General features: G+C 40.7%; 1 protein-coding gene across 46 annotated transcripts in view; it reads left to right on the top strand.

The window, feature by feature from the left end:
• Window positions 1-416: 416 nt before the first annotated feature.
• Window positions 417-21,285, top strand: part of STAU2 (staufen double-stranded RNA binding protein 2) — a 332,176-nt gene continuing 311,307 nt past the window's right edge. For 19 of the 46 annotated variants that reach the window (XM_077943833.1, XM_077943825.1, XM_077943832.1 and 16 more), the window contains exons 1-3: window positions 417-474; window positions 6,809-6,921; window positions 8,338-8,403. Coding sequence is in view for 9 of the 46 variants with exons in the window: in XM_015145581.3 (XP_015001067.2) it covers window positions 8,386-8,403 (18 nt within the window). In the remaining 37 variants the exon portion in view is untranslated. Of the gene's footprint in view, window positions 475-6,808; window positions 6,922-8,337; window positions 8,404-10,875; window positions 10,891-12,490; window positions 12,547-14,522; window positions 14,541-14,695; window positions 20,147-21,285 lie in introns of those variants that run through there. The other 27 variants (XM_077943834.1, XM_077943826.1, XM_077943831.1 and 24 more) reach the window with 9 other exon arrangements.

The raw sequence follows: 21,285 nt of genomic DNA, 5'->3' as shown, positions 1-21,285 counted from the left end.
GCGGGGAGCCGCGCCGGGGACGAGGAGACTGCGGACTGGGCGCGCTCCTAGCGCAGTCGCTCGCCCGCTTGCCCAAGGCCCCCCGGAACGGCCCTCTCTCGGGGGCCCAACTCGCCGCCGCTAGCCCCGCAGAGCTTGCAGCTGGGGGGCCCGGCAGCCGCCAGGGGGCGGGAGCTGCGTCGCGAACAATGGCTGCGCTTGGTCGCGGGCCGGCGAGAGGCGGAGCGGAGATAGAGCCGGTGCCGGGCGCGCGCGCCGGCCGGGCGTGCTGGGGCGCGGGAGCGGCTGCGCAGGCGGGGGCGCGCGGCGCGAGCGCGGGAGGGCGCGGCGGGAGCGCCCGGGAGGCGGGCGGAGGCGGGCGGAGGCGGGGGGCGGGGAGCCCGAGGGGTGGAAGCCGGCGGCGGCCGAGCGGGGTCAGTTCTCTGTACTGTTTGCCAATGTTGGAGCCGTCTGCAAAGTGTTCCTGGCAAGAAGGTAAATACCCTCGTCGGGGCCGCCCGGGAGACCCCGACTTCCGCCCCGCCGGCGGAGGAGGCAGAGGGCGCTGGGGAGCCCTGCAGGTCCGCGGCACGGGGAACCCGGAGAAGAGCGGCCCCCTTCGCGGCCTCCTCTCCCCCGCGCCTTCCCTCCCACCTCGGGCTCTCTCGGGGCAGCAGGGGGGAGGGGAGACCGGCGTGGGAGGGAGGACCGGGAGGCAAAGGATTTGGGGTGGGGGGTGGGGGCGTGTGTGGCGGAGGGGGTGGGACGACACAGGTGTCCTGAGGGGAGGAGCCGGGAGGAACGCGAGGAGGCTGGGCCAAGTCGGGGTGCGGAGGTGGGGGAGGCAGGAACGCGGCTGCGGGCGCGGGAGGCTGGGGTTCTGGGGGCCGGGGTGGTAGCGGCCGGAAGAGGGGACGGCGAGTGCAGCCACGGTGTGGCTGCGAGGGAGAGGGAGCGCCTGGGGTAGGGCAGGGGAGGGCGGCCTGGGGAGGGTCTGTGGGGAATGGGCCTGGGGGCGCTGGAGGCGGAGCGGCGGGGCCGGGGCGAGCCTGAGGGTGGCGGCGGCGGCTATTTCTGTAGAATGGGCGAGTGGTAAAGACGTAACTTGCCGAAATGGGAGGGTAGGTGGGGCCGAGGGGACAAAATGTATCCTATGACAGGCAAGTTCTGCTGTGGCTCTTACGAACTCCTACCGTGATGGCTCGGCTTAAAGGGGTAGTTGGCGGTAGTGACCTTGCCGGGGTGAAGGGAGTTGGGCGAGGAGACAAAGCTCAGTTACAGAATCCGCTGTGTGAGAGCAGGAACTCCAGTCTCTCCGGGGGCGAGCCGGTGGCTGTGGCCTGGGGGCGGGGGGTGCTCCGCAGAGGCTATGGAGGAGCACGCCACAGTGGGATTCTTAGGGAGGGGTGGGGATAATGGCCGTGGGGTTCTGAAAGTCTTTGGAAATGTGTGTAGAATTTTGCATTTGTGAATAATTTTCTTTGGTAAGGGTCCATATTTGCCGTGATGTCCCCCTTCCCCTATCCCCACTACAAAGGGTTAAGAACTGCTTGAGCAGATAGAGAGGGACCATTCAATTAGGGTAGACCTGGGAATTTACCAAAGGATTTTAAAGTGGGTGGATCCTGCAGAAAGAAAGGCTAGAGATGATCTTTTAAAGATATTTTACTGTCAACTGAAAACGTTTATTATTTAATGTTTGATTTCACAATTTTGGTGAACTTTCGCTGAGCATTACTTGGCTTCTGATGCATCCTGTGTTTCAGACCAGCATAGTGAATACTTGAAATAAAATTGGGATGGGCAGGCAGGGTGATAGTAACCTTGGAGGAGAAAAGATTTCAACATTTCTCCAGGATGTTTCTTCCCTGTCCTTGCTTTCTTTAGATGATTCAAGTATACTGTTGTGAACTGAGCTGTGGTGGAAAAATCTTATTTAATAAAACTATCAAAACCAAGACTTACTCTCCATCTCTGTTTTGTAATATGACCAGGTTTTCATTGTTCAGTTTGTATTTTACTGCAAACAAGAGATATCACATATCACTTTAATTGTAGATTGCTGCTTTTTGCAGCAGGCCTGTATTAAATTTGCGAAGCAGTTATGCAAAACTATGTGGTGTGTTTGTGTTTTCCTGCTATGGTTTCAAGTCAAGTTACCATTGTCACATTTCATTATATGGTAGGCTAGTCTGAAATTTACTCCTAAGTGATAATTAGTTGGTAGGATATGGTACGTACTTGCTCACAAATTACTGCATTTTTTCCCGTAAAAACCAGTATTTTGTATTTGTAAGAATGTTGCTGTATAATCCAAGTACATATTGTTAATTTCAAATAGAATGCTGTGTAATTATTAAATTTTAACTTTATTTGGAAGTAATTTTAAGCTTACAGAAAAATTGCAAGAATAAGAATAATAATACAAAGAATATCTTTGTAACCTTTATTCAGATTCACCTGTTAACATTTTATGCATTTATTACTGCTCTCTATCACACACAAAATGTTTTTCCCCTGGACCATTTAAGAGTAAGTTACATACATTGTGGTCCTTAACTCCTAAATACTTGAGCTTGGAAAACCATGTAAATTTTACATTTTAGCTTAACTTGGCTTGTCTGGAATGAAGTGCTAGGAAGAGTGGCTTGGTTTGCTTTTCAATAAATAATGTGAATATAAAAAAATCCAAGATAGTCATCAAGCTTTAAATATATAAACAATCCAGAAATCGAGGCAGAGCGGTTTTCCTGTTTAGGTTCTAGAAGATACGGTAGGGTTTTTTTTTTTTTTTCCCTTTTGTGCCTACCCTTCTGTTTATTCCTATTATTATCTCCTTTTGTTTTGTACACGTTCGATGCTGGGAATCTGATCATTTATGTGTACAGATCATAAAGAGGAAAACTCTAGATATTGCAAAATTGAATTCTCTATTAGACTGCATAGTTTGAGACATGCACAGTGTGATTATTCACATATATATATTTGTGCCTCTTATAGGTACACAAAATATTAGATGTCTAGAATCTGTGATAATTATAATTTTTATTTATGTATGCATCGTTTGATTTTAAATAATCCTCCCCAAGTTCTGTATAGGAGCTTTGCCATTATGTTGTCCTAGATGTCAAGCCCTTGACTTTGTTCTAGGAAAAATTATAAGAAGGCAAATCTTTTATTTTTCACCAAACTGATGCTTAAAAAATAAAAAAACATTGGCCAGGGGCAGTGGCTCATGCCTGTAATCCCAGCACTTTGGGAGACCGAGGCAGGTGGATCAGGAGGTCAGGAGTTCGAGACCAGCCTGCCCAACATGGTGAAACTCCATCTCTACTAAAAATACAAAAATTAGCTGGGTGTGGTGGTGTGCGCCTGTAATCCCAGCTACTCGGGAGGCTGAGGCAGGAGAATCACTTGAATTCTGGAGGTGGAGGTTGCAATGAGCTGAGATCGCACCTTTGCGCTCCAGCCTGGGCGACAGAACGAGACTCAGTCTCAAAAAAAAAAAAAAATTTTTTTTTGTTTTAAAAGAAGACAAGTCTTTTATAATTTGGTGTGTAGTGAAGAAAAGAGGACTTTGGGCCAGAAAGAACTGGGTTGTAAACCTAGCAGCGTGATTGTAGGCAAATATCCCAACCTCTAGAAAAATGGAGATAATGCCCACATCCCAAGATGATGAGGATTAAATGAGTTGATGTAAAAATGGCAAAATGTGGCACCTAACTTATACAATTGGTGTCTGATAAATGTTAGTTTCCTTTTTTTTCCCTGGCCTGTGGTATTTAGAGTTTTCCACTAGAATAGTTTGTGAAGTAAGACTTCCATTTTCCTTACGTAAAAGCAGCATTTTTGGGTACCTACTTTAAAAAATCAAAATGAAAAACATTTTAAAAAACTATTTAAAGGACGCCATGTCTTTTTTAAAGTAAGAAGCATTGAATTGATAGTTTCATAGCAGTTTGTAGTTTAAGAATAGGGATAGTAAATTTTTTTTGCTTTTCATGTTGTCAAATAAGACATTTAAGTGAGAATTGCCTATCAACTGTAGGATGGGTGCTGATATAAAATTATACATATTTAATAACAGTGCCATTTTATAAAGTAGTTTAATTATTGGTGATCAAATTTTTGTACAGCTTTTAATTTCTCAGATAATTCACAAAGTACGACTTACATCAGCAGTACATTGCAGTTACAGGTTGGACCATTCTTCATGAGCGTCATGCCTTCCCTTGTTTGTAGTGCCCTCTCCCTATAAACTGTCCTGCCTGTTTTCATTTAGTAGTTTGGAATCTAGAATTGCCTGTCCTAATATGCCTGACCAGATAGGGCATTTCTGGGACACGAGGATACATTTCTCTAAAAGTACTGAGTTGTAATTGGAATCAACTGTAGCTGGAAACTTTTCTGATAGTGGAGGTGGATTTTTTTTTTTTTTTAAATTTTTCTTTTTTTTTTTTTTTTGAGATGGAGTCTTCACTCTGTCACCCAGGCTGAAGTACAGTGGTGTGACCTCCGCTCACTGCAGCGTCCGCCTCCCGGGTTCAAGCGATTTGCCTGCCTCAGTGTCCCGAGTAGCTAGGACTACAGGCGCATGCCACCATGCCTAGCTAATTTTTGTATTTTTAGTTGAGACGGTTTTGCCATGTTGGCCAGGCTGGTCTTGAACTCCTGACCTTAGTGATCCATCTGCCTCAGCCTCCAAAAGTGCTGGGATTACAGGCGTGAACCACTGCACCCTGCCCTGCTGAGGAGGTGGATTTTATGAAACCATAGGTAGTATAAAACTGCATTTTATTGATACGTCTTGATATTTTAGCAAATTGTTTAAAATATATGACAGTAGACTGGGCATATCTTTAAAGTAGAAACAGAGTCTTAAAGACATGTGCCACTGTGAGCATTCTGAATTGTCCATGGTATAATTACAAATTACAAATTTTAAATTGATGTAAATCTGATATAACTGGTTTCGTTAAAAAAGTAGAATTTTCAGAATGTTAGCCAATGACAGAGTGCTGTTATAGACATACTAGTTTCATGTGTTTTAATTTATCCAGCTCTTTATATTGTGAAGAAAAGGCATACAGAATATTTAAATTGTATGGTTAATTTTATGTTCATAAAGTTTTCTTTTTTGTTACTTCATGGAATATCTTTTCTGTGTCAGAAGATTAGAACTTTTAGGCTGTGCGCCGTGGCTCACGCCTGTAATCTCAGCACTTTGAGAGGCCAAGGCGGATGGATCACCTGAGGCCAGGAGTTGGAGACCAGCCTGGCCAACATGGTGAAACCCCCTCTCTACTAAAAATACAAAAATTAGTCAGGCATGGTGGTGTGTGCCTGTATCTCCAGCTACTGGGGAGGCTGAGGCAGGAGAATTGCTTGAGCGTGGGAGATGGAGGTTGCAGTGAGCTGAGATTGAGCTGTTGCACTCCAATCTGGGTGACAGGGCGAGACTCCGTCTCAAAAAAAGGATAAAAAAAGTTTAGAACTTTCAAAAAGGTACCCCAATATCTTACTGTGCTTACTTCTTGGAATCAGCCACCAGTGTTACCAGTCTCTGATATTGAAGAAATACGTAGAGCTCTGTAGATAAGCGTTTGTAACTTTAGAAGTTTATACTAATAAAGACAAAATGGAATTTTTCAAAGTTGGTGAATGCTTAATAATGTTAAATTTTTTTTTTTTTTTTTTTTTTTTTTTGAGACGAAGTCTTGTTCTGTTACCTGGGCTAGAGTGCAGTGGCATGATCTTGGCTCACTGCAACCTCGGCCTCCCGGGTTCAAGTGATTCTCCTGCCTCAGCCTCCCAAGTAGCTGGGATTACAGGTGTGTGTTACCATACCCAGCTAATTTTTATATTTTTAGTAGAGACAGGGGTTCACCATGTTGGCCAGGCTGGTCTCGAACTCCTGCCCTCAGGTGATCCACCCGCCTCGGCCTCCCAGAGTGCTGAGATTACAAGCTGAGCCACTGCGCCCGACCAGTAATATTAAATTCTAGAAAGCAAGGGACACTACATCACTGAGATGGTTTAGTGGTTATTTACATTTTACTTTTTAAATGAACTGTTTTCAGTTAAAAAAAGTTGATTGGTTGTGTTTGTATTTTTAGTTATAGCTAGTGTATTTTTTTAATGAGATACTCCATTCCTATTGAAAGTGCGTGTATTTTAACACCATATGACTAATGCTACACTTGTTAATAATCTCATTTTTTGAATTGAAAGTGTAAATGTTTAAGTTTTATAATTTGCCACTTTGCCGTCCTAATGTTACTCATTTGCTCATGTTGAACAGGGATTTTATTTTATTTTTTGCCTAGCCAAATATTAATACCTAAAACACCATAGGAGTATTGAATTATAGAGTTGGACAGGATTGTCTTATTTATTGTTGCATAGCACATTGCACCAGAATTTAAGGACTGAAGACAGCAAACATTATCTTACCGTTTCTGTGGGTTAGAAATCTCGGTGCAGCTTAGCTGGATGCCTGTGGCTCATGAAAGAGGTGGTAGTCAAGCTGTCAGTTGGGGCTGCAGTCGCATCTGGAAGCTTTCCTGGTGGAAGATGTTTCTGAACTCATTCATGTGGCTCTTGCAGGGTTCAGTTTCTTGGGGCTCTTGGACTGAAGAAATCAATTTTTGCTGGCTGTTGGCCAGAGGTTTTTCTCAGTTCTTTGCCTTGTGGGCCTCTCCAAAGGGCCCCACAGTTTAGCATCTGCTTCCCTCTGAGCAAATGAGTGAGAGAAGGTGATGCCCAATAATTTTTATAACCTAATCTTGGAAGTGGTATCTCATTATTTCTGCTATATTCTATTTGTTAGAGGCTGCCTACCGCAAGGACTTTAGCTTACTTTTTAAAGATTGAAGAAAAAAAAAGAAGAGAGAAAAAGAAGAACTCAAAGATACACAAAGTAATTTGACCAAGGCTCAGAAGGTAATCTCCTGAAGAACTTTGACTAAAACTCAAATTCACCAATACCCAGGCCTTGTGCTCTTTATACAGCATCCCATTCTCATAGGAAATGTGAAAGTAATTAGAAAGAAATAAAAATTGATGCAGATTGCGGATGCTGTGGACACTTATTGTAAGAAAAATATTAAAAGTTTTCAAAGTCATTTTGAATTGACTCTAGTTTGTCATCTTGAAAAAATGGTAACCAAATACGAGTGTGTGTTTGTGTATGTGTGTGTGTACTTACAAAACATTTGCTTCTAAGGGCAAGTTCAATATTAAAATTTAACAACATAAAAGTTTCTCCACTAGTGATTAGATATAGGCCTTTTGCTGTGTATCACAACTGTATTGTTGCTTTGTAGATAATTTTTAGGGGAGAGGTCTGTACATAATTTATATTTTATATGAACTTTTTTTCATTACAAGATCTCATGATTTATTTGTTTATAATTTGGACTTTCCTGCCCTTCATTGGCATCTGTTTTTAAATTAATTTCTTTTTTCTTTTTTTTGAGATGGAGTCTCACTCTGTCACCTAGGCTGGAGTGCCATGGCATGATCTTGGCTTACTGCAACCTCTGCCTGCTGGGTTCAAGCGATTCTCTTGCCTCAGCCTCCCTAGTAGCTGGGATTACAGGCACTTGCCACCATGCCCGGCTAATTTTTGTAGTTTTAGTAGAGGCAGGATTTTCACCATGTTGGCCAAGCTGGTCTCAAACTCCTGACCTCAAATGATCCACCCAACTTGGCCTCCCAAAATGCTGGGATTACTGTGCCCAGCCTGACATTTTATTATGCGTACTATTTTTATACTGATGATAACAGACAAAATGACAGAGAAAAGTAAAATATTCAGCAAGATAATTGTACTATATGCTCTTTTCCATACCATATAAGAGAATACTTGTGGTGTTGCATCTTCTTTAGGATTAATTTATCATATAGAAAATGGGAACAAAGCTGTTTAAAACAGGACTGCAAAAAGAGAGTATATGTTAAATATTAACCTGAAACTCTCAGATTTATTTTTAACAGCTTCACTTTTGTTGGGATTGTCTTAGAAATCTAGAAGCAGAAGGAGCTTTGTTCAGATCTGTACTGTCCAGTATGGTGGACACTAGTGATGTGCTTATTTAAGTTAACATGAAAGAAAATTAAACGTTTATTTTCTTGATTGCTCTAGCCACATTTCAAATGCTCAGTAGCCGCATGTGGCTAATGACTACCAGATTGTATAGTACAAGTACAGAACATTTTTATCATCATAGAAAGTTCTATGGAGATCTGGATAAATTACATTTTATGTTTGATTTTTATCAAGGGCATGTGTTTAAAATACCAGTCATTGAGGTTATCAACTAAGTTGAACTTTATTTCTTCATTTTCATTTTCCAGTTTTGGGAGCCGTGAGGGATACAGCAGTTTGGTCAATATTGTCTTAACATGCTTCAAATAAATCAGGTGAGTTTGTGTTAAGACATTTTTCATGCGTACATTGTGCTTTGGCTGTAAATTGTGGAACATTTTAACTCAGCTTTTCTTTTCTATACCTGTAACCTGACTCATCACTTTTTAAAACAGTTACCTACTGTATAGTCATCATTGGAGGCTGTGTAGGGCAGGTTGTTTAAGGATTAGAATGATCTTCTGAAAGTTGATAACTTCTGGTTGTGCAAGGCAGAAGGTTTGTCTGTTCTTCTTGATGTCACATCCCTTTAGGACTTGTTAATGTGTTCAGAATGCTTATCATGATATAGCTTCAATAGGTGGCAGTTCTGCAGACTCAAAGCATTTTTAGTGACAAATCTTGTGAAGTAGTTGTATCTGTTTAAAAAAAAAAAGATTCACTTTCCAGGGCACTGAAAAACTCTAGAAGGAAGTGCTCTGATAAACTACAGCGTATAATACTTTAGACTCACTGAAAGAAGTGTTTTTCTTAGTTCTTGAGGTTTTTCCAAGAACTTTATACATTTAATTTTACCTTTACCAGTTAAATAGAACATTGTATCGTAACTATAGTGTTAGAAAATATTTTTGGCCAGGCTGGGTGGCTCACACCTGTAGTCCCAGCATTTTGGGAGGTGAGGTGGGAGGATCTCTTGAGCACAGGAGTTTGAGCCAGACTGGGCAACATAGTGAGACCCTGTCTCTTAAAAAAAAAAAAAGGGAAAGAAACAAAGTAATTTTATTTCTTTTGGTTGCAAATCATGAGAGAAGTAATTAAACTATTTTTTTTTTCCTGTGATTAAAAAAATAATTGGCTGGGCACAGTGGCTCACGCCTATAATCCCAGCACTTTAGGAGGCCGAGGCAGGTGGATCACTTGAGGACGGGAGTTTGAGACCAGCCTCGCCAACATGGAGAAACCCTACTAAAAACCCTCTACTAAAAAATACAAAATTAGCCAGGTGTGGCGGTGCATGCCTGTAATCCCAGCTACTCAGGAGGCTGAGGCAGGAGAATCACTTGAACCCGGGAGGCGGAGGTTTCGGTGAGGCGGAGGTTGCGGTGAGCCAAGATTGTGCCATTGCACTCCAGCCTGGGCAAAAAGAGTGAAACTCTGTCTCAAAAAAAAAAAAAAGTAATCTTGGCCAGGCGCGGTCACTCAGGCCTGTAATCCTAGCATTTTGGGAGGCTGAGGCAGGTAGATCACCTGAAGTCAGGAGATCAAGACCAGCCTGGCCAACATGGTGAAACCCTATCTCTACTAAAAATACAAAAAAATCAGCCGGTTGTGGTGGTGCATACCTGTAATCCCAGCTACTTGGGAGGCTGAGGCAGGAGAATTGCTTGAATCCAGGAGGCGGAGGTTGCAGTAAACTGAGATCACACCATTGCACTCTAGCCTGGGCGACAGAGCAAGACTCTGTTCCAAAAAAAAAAAAAAAGAAAGTAATCTTGACCCCCTGCCCTCTGATATATAGTCCTGCTCACCTTGCCTGAGAAATCCCTAGTTCCTGTGCATCCCATGCCATCTCTAAGCTAATGACAGAAGTTTATACCTGGTCTAGGCCTCTTTTTCTGAGCTCCAGACTCAGGTAGCATTTACCACCTTGATCTCTTGGATGTCTTATACATCTTGGACTTAATGTGTGCCCAAGAAATAATCTCAATGCTTCAGTTATACTGGACTGTTTCAGTTCCTAGATTGGGTAAGGTTGTTCTGGCTGCAAGGATTTGCACAGATTTCCTCTGCCTGGACCTCTCTTCCCCTCCCCTGGGTTTGGCTTGCTTGACTGCAGTCCTGCTGTATGCTGTCATAGCACTTGCTCTTTAGTTTAATAACATGACATTTGCAGTTATAGTCAAATATGTAATTATTTGTTTTAACATCTGTCTCCCTTGTTAGTATGTTTCATGAAGACAGACAGTGACTTTTCTTGTTTACTGTTATATTCCCAGGTCCTAGAATAAACAATGTAAATAGTTTTCATACATTTATTTGTTGGGTGTATGAACATACGAATGGTGCTAGAGTTGTCACTAAAGCAAGGGGATATTTATTTTTCAACAATAAGCACGTAATTATGTTGTCAGTTTTGGTGTTATATGCTGCTGTGTTACACAAATGCAACTAACTCTCCCTCATGTAAAGTTGTTATTTGGTTTTCTAGAAACTTTCCTTGTGCAACAAAAATCAGTTTAATCAAAAACATTACTAATAATTTAAGGAAATTGTAGAGCTGTCCTGTGCTTAGTGCTTCCTGTTACCTCACAGCTGCTCTCAAATCCCAGTGGAAGCATTATGAGACCTTATTTGCAAACTGTTATAGGTGTGAAGTTGCCACTAAAATTATTTGGTTACAGTTAAAATAATTTTTCATATTCTGCCACAGACATTTGGAAATGATCATTTTATGCCAGCCAACTTCATTGAAAATTATAGTTTATGGATTAGTCCTAATGAGGATTTACTAACTGGCTATGTTGCAGGTCATGTTGAATCAGGCACTGCAAACAGTTCCTAGGCAACGCTCTACATGGCCACAAGCAATTCCCTGGATGTTGGCTAGAAGTTGTACACAGTGCCTGGAGATATACATACTTAACTTGTACAGGTTGAGTATTCCTTATCCAAAATGCTTGGCACCGGAAGTGTTTCCTATTTCAAATTTTTTTAGATTTTGGAATTTTGCCTACTGGTTGAGCGTCCCTAATACAGAAATCCAAAATCCAGAATGCTCCAATGAGCATTTCCTTTGAGCATTATGTTGGTACAAAAGAAGTTTGAAATCTTGGAGATTTTGGATTTCAGATTTTTGGATTTGGGATGCTCAACCTTAACAGACGTGTATTCCTAGAATAAGAGATCCCTCCATCTTGTTACTGACTATAACTGTCATCCCCCAAACTGTTCAAGTTTGAGATAAAGACTCTCTTCAGCTAAACATAGAGTTGAATTCTTAAACTCATGAGTAATTTTTGAATCTTACTTTCTCGGCAACCACTTTCTCATAACAGTGAGGGTTCTCAAGGTAAATGTATAAAGGGGCCAGCTGTGGTGGCCCATGCCTGTAATCCCAGCACTTTGGGAGGCCGAAGTGGGAGGATTGCTTGAGACCAGGATTTTGAGACCAGCTTGGGCAGCATAGTAGGACCCTGTCTCTACAAAAAAAAAAAAATAAGTTAGATATGGTGACACATGCCTGTAGTCTTAGCTACTTGGGAGGCCGGGGTGGAGGATCACTTGAGCCTGGGAGGTTGAAGCTGCAGTGAACTGTGATCATGCCACTGCACTCCAGTCTGGGTAACAGAATGAGACCCTAGGCATGCAAAGGGGACTTGAGTTGATTCTCAGCTTGAAACAGTTGAGATTTTTACTGTGTGATTATCAACATTGTCTCTAGGATTACTACTACATTTTTATTTGGGAAGTCTTTTGTTTTCTCAAGATACCTGAATTAGATGCTTTTTATTTATGTATTTATTTATTTATTTTTGAGATGGAGTCTCACTCTGTTGCCCAGACTGGAGTGCAGTGGCATGATCTCACCTCACTGCAACCTCCGCCTTTCGGGTTCAAGCAATTCTTCTGCCTCAGCCACCTGAGTAGCTGGGATCACAAGCACACGCCACCATGCCTCGCTAAGTTTTGTATTCTTAGTAGAGACAGAGTTTCACCATGTTGGTCAGGCTGGTCTTGAACTCCTGACCTCGTGATCTGCCTGCCTTGGCCTTTCAAAGTGCTGGGATTACAGACGTGAGCCACTGTGCCCAGGCTACATGGTTTTTTATTTGTAACAGATTCTTCCATATGTGTTACTAAAACTAATGAAAAACTAGGCTATTGAATACCAGGTTATTTGTTACTAACTTTGCCTAACTTTAGTATTATCATGGAACATGAATGTTCCATGTTCTGTTAAAATAATAGCACTTTTCTGCCTTTAAATTGTGATCATAGTTATTGTTTTTGCCTTTTAAGAATGTGTGTTATTATCCATGTGCAACTTATGCTTACTGTAGAAAATTAGGTGTGATAAGCAAAAAAAAAAAAAACCCCAAAAACAAACAAAAAAAATCACAAAAAATTCCACTTCTTTTACAGAGATAATCACTGGTAACATTTTGGGGTGTATACTTCTAGATTTTTTTTCTATGCAGGTATGTTTTTATGTGAATATATGTTACTTTTTAAAAACTGGGTTTATACAATATGTAATGTTTTGAAGTGATTTAATAATAATTCTTAGTTTGGATGTACTAAAATTTAACCAAGCCCTTATTGTTGGACAGATTTTTGTATTGTAGTTAGTGCCATAGTGAATTTTTGTAATATACATCTGTTTGTCTAATTATTTTCTTAGAATTGATTATTTGAAATGGAAATACTAGTCAAAGATGTATGTGGATTTTAAAGATATTTGGTGTATAGCCCCCTAAAAGACAAAGTTATATCTGCCAGAAGTGTATCTACCTGTTTCCTTACTTCCTTGACAAAATTTCAGTCTTTGCCAATCTGTCTGACAAAAGGTGGTATTTTACGTTGTGTTTCTGTAATATTTAAATAGTTCTTGTTCTTTCGTGTTTTGCCTTTTGTGAATTGCTTATATATGTCTACTGTCGTCTATTTCTTTTTATTTGTAAATAACATTCTTTGGATTATGTCCCCTGATAATTTTCTGAGTATTTATAATCATTACTCTATACTTTTTACTCATTATTCAACAGATAACTAATAGGAGTATACTAGTTTCTGGGGTACCATAATATGATGAGTATGGTATATTTTGGTCCTTTCTCCCGGATCATTAATTATAGGTCCCCTGGGAAAAGGAACTCATTTTAACAGTAAGCTACAGCAAATGTAAATTACGAAGATACATGCTGTGAATAATATTTTTAAATGAGTAGCTGAAATAGGGCCAAGTTTTGGAGATTAGCTAGTGAGGTAGACTTGACAGGTCAGTGTGTCCTAAGGAATTGGAAAAGTCTGTATTAGGCAGTTGTTGTATTGGGAGAGCCTAGCAACTGGGAATTTACAGGGATCAAAGTAGTCTGGTAGTTCTTTTTAGTGAGGTTTGGTAGTAGATGTTGGGAACATGGAAGCTAAGAGGAAGCTTTAAGGCCTAACTGAAGTGGAAGGGATGACGGCAGGACAAGACAGAATTTTTCTGTGTCAAAGGAGTAGGAGAACCCTGTAGGGCAAGAGGGAGCTAGGTGTTACAAAAAAAAAAAAAAAAAAGACAGTTTTTATTACACTGGATAGTGTAAGACCAGAGTATGATTACCAAGAAACAAGTCTAGAGTTTAAAGAATAATGATGGCTATCTCAGAGGTTTGTTGTGAGGAGTAATTGAGATAACAAAGGCAAAATGCTTAGCATTGCTCCTGTTACTACTGCTATTAATTTGACTATTAATATTGCTCTTGGCTGTTGCTGCCTGACTCTGGAAATTGGTGGGAAAGGAGGGCAGACGGCAGACATTTAGGTAGATAATTGAGTAAAGTATTTGGGGGAATGAACCACTTTCTCAAGCCCACATTGGCTTCGAGGTTCTCCTGCTTCTTGCCACAAGCACCAGGAACTCTATTCTTTCCTCTTAAAAGTTGCTGCTACTTAGTAGTAGTTACTTTTTTTCCCAAGACTGGGTGTGGGGATCTATAATCTGCTCACATCTCTTGTCGCGTAGGATATAGCCTACCGTTAGGGGATAAGAAAAATAGTAAACATCAGGAGGTTAAAATGTGTAAGACAGACTTCTACTTTCGCCTATGCTGGTATAATGGGAACTGGATTTATTTTATGTGTAGCCAGCTTCCAAGATGGCCCCCAATGATCCCTGCATCCTGGTATTTACACCACGGTGTAATCCCCATACACATTACATTGAGGTTTATCTGTGGAACCAATAGAACGTGACAGAAGTGATGGATCATTTCTTAGGATAGGTTATTTATTTATTTATTTTTTTGAGACAAAGTCTGGCTCTGTCGCCCAGGTTGGAGTGCAGTGGCGCGATCTCGGCTCACTGCAAGCTTCGCCTCTCGGGTTCACACCATCCTCCTGCCTCAGCTTCTCGAGTAGCTGGGACTACAGGCACCCGCCACCACGCCCGGCTAATTTTTTGTATTTTTAGTAGAAACGAGGTTTCACCGTGTTCGCCGGGATGATCTTGATATCCTGACCTTGTGATCCGCCCGCCTCGGCCTCCCAAAGTGCTGGGATTACAGGCGTGAGCCACCGCGCCCGGCCACGATAGGTTATTTATAAAACAAATATGACTCCGCCTCCTTCCCTTACTACCCCCAGCCTTGGATTACTTACTCTGAGAATTGTTAGCTGCTATGTTGTGAACGGCCCGATGGAGAGGCCCATGCTGTGAGAAACTGAGACCTTTTGCCAACAGCCAACAAGGAACTGAGGCTTCTGGCCAACAGCATGTGAGTGAGCCTTCTTGGAAGCAGATGTCCCAGCTTTAGTCAGGCTTCCAGTCCTAAACATCTGTCCTGCTGACATCTTGACTGCAACCTCATGAGAGATCCTGAGCCAGAACTACCCGTCTAAGCAGTTCCCTGATTACCAACCCTCAGAAACTGTGTGAAATAAATAAATTTTTTAAAAAAAATTTTTTTAGTTTTTTTGAGTTGGAGTCTTGGTCTGTCACCCAGGCTAGAGTGTAGTGACACGATCTCAGCTCACTGTAACCTCTTGTCTCCCAGGTTCAAGTGATCCTCCTGCCTCAGCCTCCTGAGTAGCTGGGGCTATAGACGTGCACCACCACACCTGGCTAATTTTTGTATTTTTAGTAGAGATAGGGTTTCACCATGTTGGGCAGGCTGGTCTCAAACTCCTGACCTCAGGTGATCCTCCTGCCTCAGCCTCCCAAAGTGCTGGGATTACAGGCGTGAGTCACCGTACCTGGCCAATGCTTGATTTTTAAAGCCACAAAATTGGAGGTAATTTGTTATGTAGCAAAAATGTACTCATTCTCCTTAAATAACTTGAGAATTTATAAAATATATAAACAATAGCTTTTAGACATTGGTGACAGGCAGCACCAGACTGTGATCCCTGAGAGAATAGGAACAAGTGAGGGTAAAGCCCTTCAATTGTAACAGCTTACTGCAGATCCTAGAGGTAGTTTATTGGTTGCAGTGCAAGGTGTGGAGGAACCAAAACAGAGCCCAGCAGTCCTACTGAGATAAAAAGACAAAGATAAAAATTTGGGAAGATCAAGGTGGTTAGAATTGCAGGGCAGAGTACCAGAGAAAAAAGAGCTATGAGGGTTGGAATTGGCACTGGGGAAGCATACACTAGAAAACAAGAGAGCATGAACAAGTGAGCATGCATTTTGGAGATCTCCAGAGGGTTCTCCTGGAGTCTTTTGCTGAGTTCTGATTTTGTAGATGCTTGACAGGCCCTACCTGAGGCCAGAGAAAAATATAGCACTTCTGGAAAGCACTAAGAAAAACAATTTCTAGAGTTCACATGAGGCTTCAAATAGTCATGTTCCTGTTGGATGTCGTAGAATACGTAGGGCACTGGGAAGAGTCCTCAGAAGGTTCCAAATGATTCCAAGTAACTTAATTGCACTGAAACACTATTTAGAAGAATACAACAAAATTCAGAACCCAACAATGTAAAATTTAGTTTCTGTTACTCAGTCACAAAATGCTTGCTTCGACATTAGCAATGGATAGAACATCTAGACAGAATATCAGTAAGGAACTAGAGGACTTGAACAGCAGTATAAATCAGCTAGACCTAACAGACATACACAGAATATTCAGCAACAGCAAAATATATATTCTTTTTTTTTTTTTTTTGTCTTTATTTTTTTGGGAGACGGAGTCTCACTCTGTTGCCCAGGCTGGAGTGCAATGTCTTCATCTTGACTCACTGCAACCTCCGCCTCTGGGGTTCAAGTGATTCCCCTGCCTCAGCTTCCTGAGTAGCTAGAATTACAGGTGTCCACCACCACACTCGGCTATTTTTGTATTTTTAGTAGAGGCAGGGTTTTGCCGTGTTGGCCAGGCTAGTCTCAGACTCTTGATCTCAGGAGATTCACCTGCCTCCGGCCTTCCAAAGTGCGGGGATTATAGGCGTGAGCCACTTGCATCCTGCCAAAATATGTATTCTTTTAAAGTGTACATGAAACATTCTCCGGGCTGTATTAGACCACAAAACAAGTTTCAGTAAATTTAAAAAGATTGAAATCATGCTATGCATCTTCTCCAGTCACAGTGGAATGAAGTTAGTAATGATTAACAGAAGGAATACTGGAAAATTTACAAATATATGGAAATTTACAAATATATGAAAATTAGAGAATACTTAGAGGTAAACTAAAATGGAAACAATATATGTGATTTAAATGATGCAGTGAAAACAGTCCTGAGAGGGAAATTATTAGCAATAAACATCTACATAAAAGAATAAGAAATATCTCAAATAAATAACCGTACTTTACATCTTAAAGAAACCAGAAAATGCAAAGCTACCAGAAAAAAGGAAGTAAATAAAGATTGGAGTGGAGATAAATGAAATAGAGAATAGGAAAATAATATAGAGAATTAGTGAAACCAGAAGTTTGTTTCTTTAAAAGATCAATGAAACTGACAAACCTTTCGCTAGACTGACAAAGAAAAAGTGCAGAGAGGTATAACTAAAACTAGACGTGAGTACGGGGACATTACTACTGACCTTAAAGAAACAAAAAGGATTAAAGAGAATACTATGAGCAATTTTATGCCACAGATTAGATAGATAACCTACATGAAATGGACACATTTTAAGAAATTTAGAAATGTGAAATGGACACATTTTAGAAATATAAATTACTAAAGCTGACTCAGAAGAAGAAATAGAAAATATAACAGACTTACAAGTGAACAGATTGAATTAGTTTAAAAACCTTCCAAACTAAGATTACTTGAGCCTGGGAGGTTGAGACTGCAGTGAGCCTGGGAGGTTGAGACTGCAGTGATCCATGATTATGCCATTGCACTCCAACCTGGGTGATAGAGTGAGACCCTATCTCAAAACAAAACAAAAACTCCCAATCAAAAGTCCAGTACCATATGGCTTCTCTGGTGGATTCTACCAAATATTTAAATATTTGAAGAGTATGAGAATCCCTCTCATACTCTTCCAAAAAATTGGAGAGGAGAGAATAAGAGTACTTCCTAACTCACTCTTTGAGGCCAGTATTATTACCCTGATACCAAAGCCAAACAAAGACATAATGAGAAAATTACAAGCCAATATTCCTTATTAATACAGATGCAAAAATCTTCAACAAAATACTAGCAAACTGAATCCAGCAGCATATTTAAAGGAATATGCACCATGGCCTGGTGGGACTTATTCCCAGGAATGTAAGGGTGGTATAGTACAACACATTAATAGATCGAAGGGGGGAAAACCCCCACATGTTTCAATTGATACGGAAGGCACTTGACAAAATACAGCAGCTGTTCGTGATAGAAATGCTCAAAATTAGGAATAGTAGGGAACTTTTTTTTTTTTTTTTTTAACATTTCCTCAACATTCAGCATTTATGAAAAAACCCACAGCTAATACCCAACTCAATAGTAAAAGACTGAAATCTTTGCCCTTATGATCAGGAACAAGGCATGGATACCCATTCTCACCACAGTTATTCAAATTACAGTGGAAGTTACAGCCAGAGCAGTGTGACAAGAAAAGGAAACAAAGACATACAGATTTGGAAGGAAGAAATAAAACTGTCTCTATTTGCAGATGACATAGTCCTGTATATAGAAATCCCAAAGAATCCAGAAAAACCTCTGCTAAAGCTAATAAATAACTTGAGCAAAGTTGTAGGTACAATATAATGCACACACAAAATTTGTGTTTCTGTATACTGGCAATGAACAATCCAAAAAGAAATTTAAAAAGATTGCATTTATAGTAACATCCAAAAGCCTAAAGGAGTCGACTTGCTTACGAAAGACTTGTGCACTGAAAACTACAAAACATGTTGAAATAAAGAAGACCTAAATAAGTGCAAAGACGTTTTGTGTTCACGAATTGGAAGACTTTACATTGCCATTAGGATGGCAGTACTGTCCAAAGCAATCTCCAGGTTCAATGCAATCTCTATCAAAATTCCATTGGCCTTTTTTTTTTTTTTTTTTTTTTGCAAAAGTTGGAAAGCTGATTCTCATATTCATATGGAATTGCAACAGATCCAAATAGCCAAAACAGTCTTGAAAAAGAAGAATAAAGCCAGAGGACTTATATTTCCCAATTATGAAACTTACTGCAAAGCTACAATAATCAAAATAGTGTGGTACTGGCATAAGGATAGATGTATAGACGATAGAATAAAATTGAGAGTCCAGAATTAATATATCTGTAGGCAAGTGATTTTTAACAAACATGCCGAGATGATTCAGTGGGGAAAGAATAATCTCTTCAACAAATGGTTTGGGGGCCCCTGGAAATGCACATGCAAAACAATAAAGTTGGAACCCTACTTCATGCCATGTATAAAAATTAACTTATAATGGACCAATGGCCAAATACAAGAATGAAAACTTACAACTCAAGAACAACAAAAAGCTCACCTAAAAAATGGGCAAAGGACTTGGAATAGACAGTTACTCTAAGAAGATAAACACATCATTAATGCTCAACATCATTAGTGATCAAGGAGATGCAAACGAAAACCACAGTGAGATACCACTTCACACCTACTAGGATGGCCAGAATCAAAAGACCGGCAGTAACTAGTTTTGAGGATGATGTGGAGGAACTAGAGCCCTTGTATGTTGCTGGTGGGAATGTTAAATGGTTCAGCCTCCGTGGGGAAAAGAGTTTGACAGTTCCTCAAAGGAACACATAGACTTGTCGTATGACCCAACAATTCCACTCATAGGTATATACCCTAAATAATTGAAAGCAGGTACTCAAACAAATACATGACCACACATGTTCATAGCAGCACTATTTACACTAGCTAAATGGTGGAAACAACCCAAATGTCCATCAGTGTATGAATGAGTAAACAAATTGTAGTAGTCTACATTCCATAAAGTATTGTCTAGCAATAAAGAAATGAAGTACAGATACGTGCTATGATGCAGATGGACCTAGAAAACATATTAAGTGAAAGAAGACACACAAATGGTCACTTATTGTATGATTCCATTTGTGTGAAATATTCACCATAGGTAATCTGTGAGACAGAATGCAGATTGTTGCTTGCCAGGGCCTGGGGTTAAGGGTGAATGAGAAGCAACTGTGTAATAGATACTGAATTCCCTTTTGGGGTGATAACAGTGTTTTGGAACTAGGTATAGGTGGTAGTTGTACAACACTGTGAATGGACTGAGTACCACAGGAATGTTCACTTTATTATTTATTTATTTATTTTTTTGAGACGGAGTCTCCCTCTGTTGCTCAGTCTGGAGTGCAGTGGCGTGATCTCAGCTAACTGCAACCTCCACCTCCTGTGTTCAAGGGATTCTCCTGCCTCAGCCTCCCCAGTAGGTGGGATTACAGGCAGCTGCTGCCACGCCCAGCTAATTTTCATGTTTTTAGTAGAGACGAGGTTTCACCATGTTGGCCAGGCTGATCTTGAATTCCTGACTTCAAGTGATCCACCCGCCTCGGCCTCCCAAAGTGCTGGGATTACAGGAGTGAGCCACCGTGCCCAGCCAAATGTTCACTTTAAATAGATTAATTAGATATTATATCAATTTTACCTCAATAAAATATTAAAATGCTTACAAAGAAGAATGAAAATATGACCCATAGCCAGGATTTAAACATTTCCTGAATAGAGACCCAGAAATGATAAAGATGATTGATTTAGCAGACAAAGATATAGAAAGAGTTGCTGCTAATGTGCTCTAAATGTTTAAGAAGCGAGGGGAAAACAGAAAGATGATGTAGAAATACATAGAAGATATAAAAATAGAGATGAAGAATGCAATATCTGAAATAAAATATATATTGGATGGGATTAATAGCAGGTAAGACACACATCAGTGGGCTTGAATAGATAACAATAGTGACTATCCAAAATGAAGCACAGGGTGGAAGGACTAAAGAAAAAAACAGAGCATCAGTGAGCTGTGGGAAATATTGAGTGGTTTAAGACATGTGTAATTAGAATTCTAGGAGAAGGGAGGGGCAACAGAAAATATTATAAGAAATAATGACTTTATTTTATTTCAACAGGTTTTTGGGAAATAGGTGGTGTTTGGTTACATGAATAAGTTCTTTAGTGGTGATTTCTGAGACTTTGGTGCACCCATCAGCCAAGCAGTGTACACTGTACTCAGTGTGTAGTCTTTTCTACCTCATACCACTTCCACCCTTTCCCCAAGTCCCCAAAGTCCACTGTATCATTCTTACACCTTTACATCCTCACAAGCTTAGCTCCCACTTATGAGTGAGAACGTATGATGTTTGGTTTTCCATTCCAGAGTTACTTCAGTTAGAGTAAGTCCCCAGTTCCATCCAGGTTGCTGCGAATGACATTAAGAAATAATGACTTTGAACCCCTGTTCTCTGTTTAGTGGAAACTATAAACCTGTAGATGATGGTAAGAAGTCAACCTAAAGTAGAAGGAATATTAAAAAAAAAAAAAAAAACGAAAACCGACCAAGCACATCATAATCAAATAGCTGAAAATTGGTGGTATTGAAATAAAAATTTTGTTGTTGTTGAGACAGGTCTTGCTCTGTCTCCCAGGCTGGAGTGCAGTGGCACAATCATGGCTCACTGCAGCTTTGACCTCCCAGGGTGAAGCAGTCTTCCCACCTCAGCCTCTCAAGTAGCCGGGACTACAGACATGCACCACTATACTCAGCTAATTTTTGTGTATTTTGTTGAGAAGGGGTTTTGGCATGTTGCTCAGGTTGGTC

Source organism: Macaca mulatta, chromosome 8 (genome assembly GCF_049350105.2).
Source record: "Macaca mulatta isolate MMU2019108-1 chromosome 8, T2T-MMU8v2.0, whole genome shotgun sequence".
Classification (NCBI taxonomy): domain Eukaryota; kingdom Metazoa; phylum Chordata; class Mammalia; order Primates; family Cercopithecidae; genus Macaca; species Macaca mulatta.
The sequence above is the reverse complement of the archived record's forward strand: the minus strand, read 5'-3'. Positions and strand labels throughout refer to the sequence as shown.